At 32.7% G+C, this 13009-nt stretch overlaps 1 protein-coding gene across 1 annotated transcript; it reads left to right on the forward strand.

Annotated features, from left to right (window-relative positions):
* Positions 1–8243: 8243 nt before the first annotated feature.
* Positions 8244–10045, forward strand: LOC132310371 (uncharacterized). Its single transcript, XM_059808550.1, has 2 exons — positions 8244–8668; positions 9199–10045. Exons 1-2 carry the CDS (start codon positions 8390–8392, stop codon positions 9787–9789), a joined length of 870 nt encoding a protein of 289 aa, XP_059664533.1. The 5' UTR covers positions 8244–8389; the 3' UTR covers positions 9790–10045.
* Positions 10046–13009: the final 2964 nt, after the last annotated feature.

Here is a 13009-nt window from a genome sequence, read left to right on the forward strand (position 1 = left end):
TGAAGTGAACAAATATTTGGAGGAATCTCGTGAAAAAAATAGTTCAAACTTTGATATTTTGAATTGGTGGAAGGTGAATAGTGTGAGGTATAAAGTTCTTTCTGAAGTTGCGAGGGTTGTTTTAGCCATTCCTGTCTCTACTGTTGCTTCCGAGTTTGCATTTAGTATAGGAGGTCATGTTCTTGATCGATTTCATAGTTATCTTAGTCCCAAATTTGCGGAATGCTTAATTTGCGAACAAGATTGGTTGCGTTCTTCATCAGTCCCAATTCAAGTGGAAGAAACTATGGCTGAAATTGAAGCAATTGAATCTGGTACTATTAATTTTATATAAAATTTAGTTTTAAAGTATTTCGCTTTTATTGAAATATTTATAAAAGTTGTCTTTTCCTTTTGTAGATGAGAATGTAGTAGCTGGTTAGCACTTGGCAGCAGCATGCAGCCATGCATGATGTAGCAGAATGTCTCATCGAGTCACTTGTGAGTTCTTTTGTAGTTCTTTTACTGGTTATACTTTTTTAGTTTCAAATTCACCACATTCTGTGACTTTTGGTTTTTTTTTTTTAAATGTGGGGAAGATGCTTTTTGTGTGAGGCTGTGAGCAGCTACAATGGAGGATTGTTGAATGTTGAATGTTGAATGTTGATCCAGTTTTCTTTTTTGTAATTCTGGAGTAACTGAATAGTCTGAATTTGTGGATTGTTGAATGCTGAATGTTGAATTGTTGATCCAGTTTTCTTTTTTGTAATTCTAGAGTAACTGAATTTGTGGGATGTAATATTTTTATATTTTTTGTTTATTTTTGTTTTTATTTTTGTTATTGTATTTGTATTTTTTTTAAGGGAAATTAAAATAATATTGAAAAAGTCAGCTTGGTCAACAGTTCCACTGTCCACGGTTTCGGTTCCATTTTTTAGGAACCATTGAGACCGGTTTCGGTTCCAGTAGAAACCGTACCGAACCGAACCGTGTGCACCCCTACGAGTATCTATATTGGTTGATTTCACTCTTTAAATTTCAAATTGCTATTCCTTGAAGATTTAAAACTTGTCGTGTTAATTGGAATGTTCCAATCTTGTTTAATTGCATAGATATTATGCATTATCCTTGATTTCATGTATTATTCTTGTTGTGTTAATTGGAATATTCTAATTATATTAATTGCATTGATAATATGATCTTTGTATTCAAGTACCATTCTTGTCGTGTTGTATGGATTATTCCAAACCTTGTTCAATTTCATTGATAATACGATTCTTGCTAAATTATAAACTTGTCGTGTTCTTTGGATTATCCCAACCTTGTTCAATTTCATAGACATCGTGATTCATGTTGCTTTATTTTGATATGACTTAGGAATGATCCTATATAAACATCTTGACTTAGATTCTAGGTGGCATGAACCGTTTCAGTAGTTATCGCATTCTAGGTTAAAAGTTAATAACTTTAGATCCTATGTCTTGTTACGTTACATTATGTGCTCCCATATTGTTTAAATTGTATGAATGATGTGGTTTATGCTAGAAATACTCTAAGGTAGCTTAGAATGCTCCCTGAGTCTCATTTTGACATAGACGTTATGTGGCATGAGCCCCTTTAACATGTTTCACCTTAAGGTGATAAATTTGTAAAACGCTAGGTCTATGCATGCTCATCTCCTACGAGTAGCTTTATGTTATTTACCCTAAAGTTACAGGGGACATTTTTCAGGTACAAAGACTTGGTTCATGGTACTCATCACTCCTTGGATGACTAATAGCTTTTAAGTTTACATTTTATGCAAATGTTAGCATGAAATATGTAATAACCCTAATTTTAAAAGGATAGTCTCGGTATTTATTTATTTGTTTTAATTGTATTTTTTAATTATTTAATTAATTAATTGACTAATTGCTTTTGTGTTTAATTGAATTAGGTATTACTTGATTATTTGATTATGTGTCTATGTATTATTTGTATTTGTCTATGTGTTAATTGTTTAATTAGATTATGTGCTTAAATGGTGTTTTGATTAATTGTAAATTAAATGTTTTCTTTTCTTTTATTATTTTATTTTATTTTTCTTTTATGGTTATGGTTAGTAATAATGGGCCAACCAATTGGGTCCCATGGATTACTTGGATAGGAGGTTAGATGTGTATGGATTATTACCCATGGATAATGTATGTATATATATAGATATATATTATATACATATATAAAAAGGAAAGTAATTTATTAATTATTTTTATGGTAACTTGGGTAGTAATATTTAATCTGATGTATATGTTTTATATTTAAATAATAAAAATATACATAGATTTGATACGTGTTATGTTTTAAGTTACTTTATAATATTATGGTAACTTAAGTATTATTGGATAATCCATTAATAAATAATGGAATGTGTATAATTTATTTATTTAATAAACATATACATAAATTATATACGTAACATATTTTGCTTACCTTTTTAATATATATATATATATATATATATATATATATATATATATATATATATAAGAGAAAGTAATTTATTAATTACTTTTATGGTAATTTGGGTAGTAATATTTAATATGATGTATATGTTTATTTAAATAATAAAAGTATATATAGATTTGATACGTGTTATGTTTTAAGTTACTTTATAATATTATGGTAACTTAAATATTATTGGATAATCCATTAATAAATAATAGAATGTGTATAATTTATTTATTTAATAAACATATACATAAATTATATACGTAACATATTTTGCTTACCTTTTTAATATTTTTATTTTCATTTTTTTTTTAGTTGATTTGGATTGGGAAAAGGGTTAGGGTTATTTTATTTAGCTTATAAATATATAGCTATAGGTTGTAAAAGGGGGTTAGAAATATTCACGTGATATATACTGGAGAGATAGTGTTAGAGAGGGAAGGAGGAAAAGGAAGGAATAAGGAGAAAAACCCTATAGAGAGAAGATCAAGGAAGAAAAGTTTAACTTTCGATCCGAAAGTTTAAGGCAAGTTATTCTTCTATCTCTTTCCCTTTGATTCGTGTTTCTGTACATGCCTAGGAAATTCCAGGATTTATTAAACACATAAAATTAAATAATTATGCATGTTTAATTGGGTTAGAACATAGGTTTTACGAAATTGGTTCATATCTGTTCTTGTGTTATGAATTGATAAAATGCATGATTTTGATTTGATTTCTTATGTGAATTTTTACATGTTTAAATTATGTATTTTTCATATCTGTGGAATGATGGAACGTAGAAATATGCCTAAGATTCCTGAACATTAAATAGGTACTAGGTTTGGGTTTTAATAAACTTAAATACACTCAATCATAATGATGCTTGCTATTTGAATGTTTTAAACAAACGAATGGATTTAATCTTTTAAAATATTTTAGCAATTGAGATTAAATGTGTAGGATGAATTGGATATAGAGAATCCTTATTTAACGGTATAATAAAATATCATCATGTATAAGATTCAGTTTATGTAGGACATATGATATAGGAAGTTTAAAGAAATAATAAGTCATTCCTATTATGTGATAACTTGATATCATATTTATCATAGTTATTTATGGAATGTTTGATGTATTTCCTTAATTGTTACATCAATTATTGGATTGTGTGGTTTAATGCACCGGTATGGGACGGTGGCATTCTAGGGATGGATTAACTTATCATTTAAGTCCTACCTATTTTATATAAGGGAATGGATTAACAAAAATGTTAAGTCCTACTTATATTTAAGTCAGGTCAGCTGAACAAGTTGAATGACTTATGGAGGATTAATTTATTATATAAGGGAATGGATTAACTAAAATGTTAAGTCCTACTTATATTCAAGTCAGATCAGCTGAACAAGTTGAATGACTTATGGAGGATTAATTTATACTGGATAGGATGGTTACTAGATTATATATATATATAAGTATGGTGCCATGATATGAGCTTGAGTCTCAGGATCAATGGTTAGGGCGCGTATATCGCCAGGGATGTGTAGCTAAATATAGTGTAGTTGTGTACCCTGGTAGGTCTAGGTACTCATGCCCACTATATGTGCGTTTTGCATGTTGCCTACTATTCAGGTTGAGACAACCCTATAGTCTAGTAAGGTTCCTTTAATGTGCATAAATATATATATACGGACTACTAGTTACTATTGGATTGACTAGGATGTATACGTGTATCGGATCTTTGCTTGGACTGTAGTAGAGTAGAACTTGTTTGTGGGCCTGACCCACCATTATTTTTCAGGTGTTCGTCACGAGTAGAGGTTATTCGTGCTGAGTGGGGATCAGTCTACTTCATTCTTCCGATGCTACACAGGAGTTCCTTTATGATTCAGTTTCCTGTTTTAGATTACTGTCATTTGTTTAGTTTGGATTTTCTAGGGGTCCACACAGAATGGATTCCCGAGTTGTATTTTGGAGGATCAGTTGTATCAGAAGAGTTTATTAATTAATGGAAATATATTATGAGGTTTATTATTAGATTATCATTTTAGTTTCTTGTCAGCATTTTATTTATTCTTCTTTATTCTTTTGTACTCTGTGTTCGTTTATTATCAATTTGTTTTGACATCCTCGGGTATTCGGGCGTGGGTCTGGCCAACCCGTATTCGGAAATTCGAGGGTATCAGAAAATGTCATTTTGTAGCTTTATATGTCAATATTTGTGTATTTGATTCTAAATACGTAATGTGTGCCTAAGCACACCTTTTGACTTTCATTTTATGTGTATGACATAAGGCCGAGGGCCAAGCACGTTTATATTAGCACTTGTACTCATTTGGCGCCATATTTTGTTTAAAAAATGTAATTTTTCCCAACTTTTGAGGTTTAGCATGTAAAATCTTGTAAATGAAATATAATGAGGCCGTAGGCCATTGTAACGCATCTAAAATACCATATTACACTTACGTGCATATTAACATCACCACACAATAGAGTATAATGTAAATTGATCATGCTATGGGGGATGCAAATGAGACTTAAAAACTCTTTTCGGCCTTGGTGCATAATAGGCCCAATTTTCACATTTTCGACCTGTTTCGGTCAACCGGTTCATTATTCAAATTGATTTGAACAGTATTTTGTCAATTCCAATAGCTAAAGTTTAGTTTAGGTCCATTTCGGTCAGCTGGTGGCTCATTTCAATCGACCTAAATGGTTCATTTCTTTGTTATTTAGTTTTTGGACAACACTGTTACTCTGACTTCAAAAGGTCATAACTTCTTCATTTCTAATCCAAATGGGGTGATTCTTGAGCCTAAATTCAAGGATTTTGAGTCAGTGTTCCAATCATACCAATGCCATTCCCAAATTCAAATCACAGTGGGATTTATTTATTTTTTAGTGAGACAGTGTTAGTTTTCGCTTAAACCGGGAATGGGCGCCTTGTGGGATTCTTGGCCAAAGTTCTTAGAACCTCTTGAAATGTTATGAAATGATTAGTTTAGGTTGTATAGACCTCATTTGACTTGCTTAGAGTCAAATCTCCATTCTCATTTGTAAATTGACCATTTTGCCTCTTGGTTAATGGATTTTGCCCGTTTTGACCTTTGTTTCCACTTTTGTTCTCTTTGAGTTTCATGACTTCATGAAAAGTCACTTGGGTGTCTTAGAGATGATTAATATCTCTATAAACCTTGTTTCTATTTTACTTCCGCATTTTTTGATCCGGTTCAGGTTATCACAAAACACACTAGGTTGAAAAATCCAGAGTCGTTACAATTTTAATATTTTATTACTAAATTTTTATACACTTGGGTAAGGCTGCAAATTGGGCTAGACCAACCCAACCTCAATCCAAAATCGGGTTGGGTTGGGCCAGCTCGAATTATACACAAAGTAAGTTATTCCATAACCAGCCCGAATATTTTGAACGGGTCGAGCGAATTTCATGGATCAATATTTTATTATTATTATTTATTTTTTTACAAATATGGAAAAAATAAATAAATAAAACTTGAAATTTTTGTAATTTTTTGGGAAGTTCATGGTTATCAAATTAAATTTCTAAATTTTTATTTTATTTTATTTTTTAAAAAGCAAGTACAGTATATTATAGGGGTGCATAAAAGAACCGTGGAACCATGAAAACAGAACCGAACCGTGGGTTTCGGTTCCGGTTCTCACGATTCCGGTTCTTAATTTCGAAACCGTGGGTGTATGTTTCCGTTTTCGGTTCCAGCCTGTGGGAACCGGTAAGAACCGGAACTGTATATATATATATATATATTGTCTTAGTAACTAAACAGTTCTAAGCCTTATGAGGCCTACAAGCAACCACGTGGTCCACATACTCCACACTAATGACTAAACCACAAAACAAAACTCAAAAATTGAAAATTTGAAAACTCATCTAAACCTTAAGTCTCATATCTACATCTCAAGCTAACCCTCGCCTCCGCAGTCCCCTCATCGCCCAGTCCTCATCTCAAGCTAACCTTTTCTTCTTCAATCCCAATCTTAATCCTCAATTCACAAGTTGAATCTTTTCTATCCCTAACTAATTCATTATCATTCTCTGGAATTCCCACATGGGTTTCTTCCAAAACCTCCGGGTGGTTGAGATTAGGCTTCGGCGAGGGTGTGAACGGAGTTGTTCCGATGATTCCGTCTGGAGCTAACCCTCGCCTCCCTAGTCGCCGAATCTCAAGCTTCCTCGAATCCTCATCGCCCTTGGCAGTCGGTGCCTCGCCTTCTCTTATCTTCAAATCCTCTACACTCAGTCGATTCAAATTTCATCCTCATACCTCATCCTCTCTTCTGTAATCTGTATCGCGGTTTACACTGTTACACACCATCTCAGACTTCTCCAATTTATATTGCGGCTTACACTGTATTCTGTATTTATATTTATATATTTTTTATTGTATTCTGTTAAGTAATGGAACAACACTAACAGTCGGTTCTCATGGAACCGAACTGAGTTCCGGTTCCCTTTTTAATTGTGAACGATTTCGATAACCGGAACAATACGGAACTGAACCGTGTGCACCCTAGTATATTAAATGGAACCCACGTGGGACACTTTTGCTGACCACAAGAGTTGGTAGTACCAATACTTAATTTTCTAAAAAAAATCAGAACTCCATAATTATCACGGTAGATAAGTAATTACTTACATACTCAAGTATATTGCACGGGACATCGGAATGAAAAAGAAATTCAACCTCACCATTCTTCGTGAAGTCTCAAATCACCTGCAAATAACACAAAAAAATGAATGACAAATTGAAGAATTCAAATGAGCCATAAACATTTATGTCACTCAAAGCTAGTTATTGTTACTTGTTCACAAATTGATCGCATTAAGTTTTCAAACCATAATCATAATCAACGTTATTTGGAAAATGAACATCTAAAAAATAAGAGCAGAATTGTAGAAAATGTGATCTACACTCTTTATTAATAATGCTTCTTCTGCTATAGGTTAAATTGTTGTGGTTCAGTTCGCCGGGCATCAAGAGCATGTCGGCGCTAGGGTTCTTGTAAAAGAGAGAGAAGGAGAAAGAAGAGAAAGGAGAGAGAAAGGAGACAAAATAATAATAATAATATTTTTCTTTCAAGTGATTTTTTTTTTTTTTTGGGTTAGGTTGGGTTGGGTTCGAGTTAAGCCCAAGCCCACCCCGAACATGTTTGGGTTTTGCTACTGCTACTGCCACTGCCACTCCTACTGCTACTGCTACTGCTACTGCTACTGCTACACTGCCACTACGACTCCTACTTCTACTCCTACTGCTGCTGCTGTTGCTGCCGCCGCTGCCACTGCTACTCCTACATTGCCACTGCCACTACGACTCCTGCTGCAACCACCACCACCACTACTACGACCACCACCACCACCACAATTGATTATTTTTTATTTATCTATTTATTAAGCACAATTGAACTCCAGTACTTTGAAGAGTTTTCGTCATACCACTCCATCTTAACTTTTCGACTTATTTTATTTTATTATTATTTATTTATATATCTATTTATTAAGAACAATTGAACTCCAGTAATTTGAAGAGTTTTCGTCATACCACTCCATCTTAAATTTTCGATTTATTTTATTTTATTTTATTTTATGGAAAGTCATTTACTAATTTTTTAAAATTGAATTAATAATTTAATATTTCCGATGTATAATAATTATATAAATGTAAGAAACTTCTATCTAAGTCAGGATTTACAGTTGCGGAAGATTAACGGGCAGACTTGAAGCGGTAAAGCCGGCACCAAAATCATATTCGTCTGTTCCTTCGATTTCTCAGACACTCTCCCTTTCTCTCTCTATCCCTAAATACGCGCCAACACACACAGCACTAACAACCATCTCTCCTTTCCCTCTTTCTCTCTCGCTCACTCCTGCAAAACCATATATAAAAGGGCCTTGGTTTTTGTTACAATGAAGAGGAGCAAGTCGTTTCGCTGTTTTCGACCGGTCGTCATCGACGACGACGACGGTTCCGTGCTCAATTCAAACCGTAAGGACGTCCCCGGCGATCTGGTTTTTACGTGTTTGCCCACTACCGACGGTGACGAAGGACACAATAACAATACTACAATGGTGATTCCGAAACTTCCCGACGACAACGTAGACCTCTCTATTCGCTGCCTGAATGAAAAGTCTTCCTGCAGAAGTTTTTCTCGCGTCCTAAAGGCGGTCTTGTTCGAGACTTCTCTGGTTAGTACTTTTTTTTTTTTTAAATTTTTTTTTTTATTTGTGTGTTGCATATCTACTTGATTCCCTTTTATCTCCAATTTATTGTTTTTTTTCTATCATTCCTTTTATTTTTGTTGCTCATAATCTGTTTTTCTTTAATTAATTCTGGTTCATATTATAATCGGTCAATTGATTAAATTTTCTAATGGTTTGTTTTCAGTTTTTTTTTTTTTCAAAGAAAATAAAGAGTTTTTGATCTCATAAAATTATTTTGCATCAGATTCAAAAAATTAAAAACTGTTTCATATTCTTATTCTCTCAAAACTAATTATTAAAAATTAAAATTTGATAAATGATCCAATCAAACCCTAGAGTTTCGTAGATGTTCATTTGAGTTTCATGCATGTCAAAAAAAAAATTAAAATTAAATTGAGTTTCGTAGTTCTCATATGTTGTTTGGTGTTTATGATGATATTGACTTGTTCAATTCATTCTTTTTAATTGATTTTAGATATTTTAATGTTTAATAATTTTTTCTCATGCATTGATAGGCGAAGAAGATTCGCCAGAGAAGTGCAGGTCGGGAAAATCCACGAAGTACCACCAACTCATCAACGAAAACCAACAAAATTGCAATATCACTCAAGGAAAGGAATTTGCACAGAGATCAATCGTCAGAGGGTCATGTCAACTGCAAAATAGATCCAAACAATTCTTCTTCGGGACATTCATCATCATCGTCTATTTCACTATGTTGTTCATGTTCGTCATCAATTCCTTCGAATCCGAGGTCCTCCTCCGAAAGAAAAAGATCGTTTGGTGCAAATCCGAATCCAAGCGAATCAAAACAAGTGCAGCATGTACAGGCTACTTACTGTACTTTGAATATTCCAAAGAAAAAGATCGAGGGATGTTACGGTTCCGAGACTGGATTGTGTTTACTTCTTATATGTCTGTTGGTTTTGGTCTTCTGGGGCAAGGTTTGTGCCATATTCTGCACTTCGACGTTGCTATACTTCGCCCCTGCCCGGAGTCAAAGGGTTGACTCGCCGGAAAGACGGGTTGACTTGCCGGACGTAGATTCAAAGAAGTACAAGAAGAGAGTCGTCATGGAAGGACTGCTGGAGAGAAATAGATTGTAGTTGGGTATTAAGTTATTACAGCATGATAGTCTTTGTATAGGATATTTGGAGAAACGACTTTGAAGAGTTCAAAGTTGGTTAAAGTGAAACCACTTTGATGCGTCAATTTTAGCGTCCCCGGTATTTTTTAGTTTTTTTTTTGCTCCTCACATTTTGTAAAGGGTTGAGTAAAATTCTCTTCCTTGTTTAAAAAGATGTAGAATATTTTTTCTTATGAAATGAAAGCTATTAAGGGTAAATATATTTTTTAGTATTATTTTATGAGTAGGTAAATACATTTATACATAATTTATAAATTCACCTGATTTATTGACTCGCATTTTTTTTTTTTTTAAAGATAGAGAAGTTATACCGATTATTAGTTAATTAAAGACAAATTATACATACTATTACTTAGTTAAGGATAAATTATACCAATTATTACTTGATTAAGTTGGTGGAGTTATAGTCTAAAAAGGCTGCTTAACCATAGACATTATGTATTCCATGGTCGCCCCATACTTTTCAATCTATGACCTAGGACTAGAATGCTGAGAAGGGGTTGTTAGGCTTAGAAGTGCCGTTTTCTTTGAAGAAGCCAAGACCATACATTGGAAGACCCTTCTCTAGTCAATTGGTCGTATATATTAGCACTGTTTTTTGACTGGAGGGATTTGGAAGAAAGGTTGTATGGGATTTTTTTTTATTTTTTATTTTGGCCCTTTTGTATTTTCAACTCTTACAATTAAACATTTTGTTAATTTTATATCTACTGTATATTTCTCCATTGAGGAAAGGACAATCTCTCCCTCTCTCACTCATGATGATTTTGGCGTTTTCAAATTATTGTTTAAACGAAGGGCAATCTTTGAGATGTAACCCTGATGTTAGATTATTTATAGCACATCTGTCTGATATACAAAAGGACAGGGAGAGGGATTTGAATCTTTTTGCTGTCAACAATATTGTTGACTAACTTCAACACAATATTGTTGACTAGCCATTAAACAAAAAAAATAAAATATATTGTTGACTAACAACCGGCCATAAACTCCCCCGCACTTAAAAAAGTGGGTGGGATTTGAGTTGGGGTGACAACCAAAATATGTGGTAGTATTCTACGTCGAAATTCACGTGCAAAAAGTGAATATGCATAAACGGGTCGATATATGATATTACTTAATCGTTTAAAATGTTGGGAAAATTACATGTACATGGAGTCAAAGTTTCATATTTACTTAGAGACTGAGTCAAAATTCTATATTTCTCTAAAATGGATTGCTGAGGTGGCACATGATTTTTTACTGTTTAGAAAATTGTGGTGCCTAAAATGCCCTTCCCTAACAAAAAAGTAGTACCTTCAGTGCAAAAAAGTAGTACCTTCAGTTCAAAAAAGTAATACCTTCGGAGAAAAAGTAGTACCTTCGCGGGTGTTTAAAAAACATGGTACCTGGACGCCAAAAAGTAGTACCTTCAGTTCAAAAAAGTAGTACATTCGAAGAAAAAGTAGTACCTTCGAAGAAAAAGTAGTACCTCCGTGGAAGGGTATTTTAGGCACCACAATTTTTAAACAGTAAAAAACCATGTGCCACCTCAGCAATCCATTTTAGAGAAATATGGAACTTTGACTCAGCCTTTAAGTAAATATGGAACTTTGACTCCATTTATTTGTAATTTTCCCTAAAATGTTAAATAAATAGATAAATGATCATTTGTTATAATTAGTATTAGAGTCAAATTCTGTTTTTTATTTTATGCTACGTCTAGTGTCTAGCTCAAAAAGGCGTCAGAGTGAACCACCCGTGTAAATGCCCGGAAGGCGTCAAGGTGATCCAATCGCAACGAGAACGTTACGAATTCAGGTAGGGGAACTTGTATCACATCGGATTTGGATGAAAAAATAAATAGGTGGGTATATACTATCACCCAATAATTTAAATTTTTTGATAAATGAATAAGTGTTCACCCGTGACAAGTCAAACTGCTGCCAACCACTTGATGGTTGCTATAGAATGGACACTGGTTGGCATGGGATACCTTTATGTGTGATTTTTTAAATAGTAAATTGGATTTATTTTTTTATATAATTCTGATTAATCATAACATGACACAAACAATGCGATAACTTTATTTAAGTTTTTGCTTACTTGTTTGTACTATGAATGGACGGAACTATATGATCCCGAATCATATTCTTTTTAAGTAGATAACATGGAAGATTGTGGAAATAAATTATGATAATAAGTATGCAATGAATTTTTAAAATGAAGTTTTTTATTTTTTTGAATAATGCACTCAAGATAATCTTCTTATGAGAACTGCGACAAACTCTATTTTTAATCATTAGATTAGATCCATTATTTTAAGAAACCTGAAAAGTTAAATGAATTATTTAATATTGATAGACTTTTACGACTCTATTCATGGGAGGGTTCTCCTAAAAGTAAGGGTACAACTTAGGTGGATTGAACAAATTTGAAGTATAATTTGAGCCTAACTCACAATATGAAATGTTAAAATCCAAGCTCAACCATAACCTCATCTTTAAACCGAACTACTCAACTTGAACCCAGTTACTCAAATAGCTAATCTTTTAACCGAAAATTTAATATGATCTTGAATTAGTTTTAAATTAAATTATTATTTAAAAATAAATAAATAAAAGACTTTTTATAAATTACAAACAATTTTTTAGAAAATTAATTCTTCTAAATGTTAACATATAATAAATTAAAAATTAACAAAAGAAGTTGAAAAGAAAAAATAATAATTCAAACCCGCAAAAAATCGGACTGAATTAGGATTGAATTTAGTTACCAACCTAAGTTGCACCCTTACTTAAAAGCATTATTTTTCTTTCCGTAGATTGGCTTTAACAGACAATTTTCTTTTGGAATACATACAGTTATCAAAATAACATGCATACACTTCAGGAGCCAGGATTTTGAAGCAAAATTCCGGGACAGTCATACACCATAGGTTTTTATATGGATACAGTGATAGACGTATCTTATGATTATTTTAATTTAAAATTAAAATAGAAGAGCAAATCATGTTTGACATAATTGCAACCGTACTAGATATATACTACCATGAACTTAAAATTTCAGAAGTTAATATATATATATATATTTTTAAAGAGATTTGCAAACATTGTTGCGCAACCAATTTTTGAATTGTCAATTTCAAGTATTGCTCTTTTTGGACTTTTTTTTTTTTTATTTTTTATTTTTTTTTATGT

This window comes from Cornus florida, unplaced genomic scaffold, assembly GCF_030987335.1.
Source record: "Cornus florida cultivar Cherokee Brave unplaced genomic scaffold, ASM3098733v1 CherokeeBrave_3.0.0_Hap2_Chr05, whole genome shotgun sequence".
Taxonomy (NCBI): domain Eukaryota; kingdom Viridiplantae; phylum Streptophyta; class Magnoliopsida; order Cornales; family Cornaceae; genus Cornus; species Cornus florida.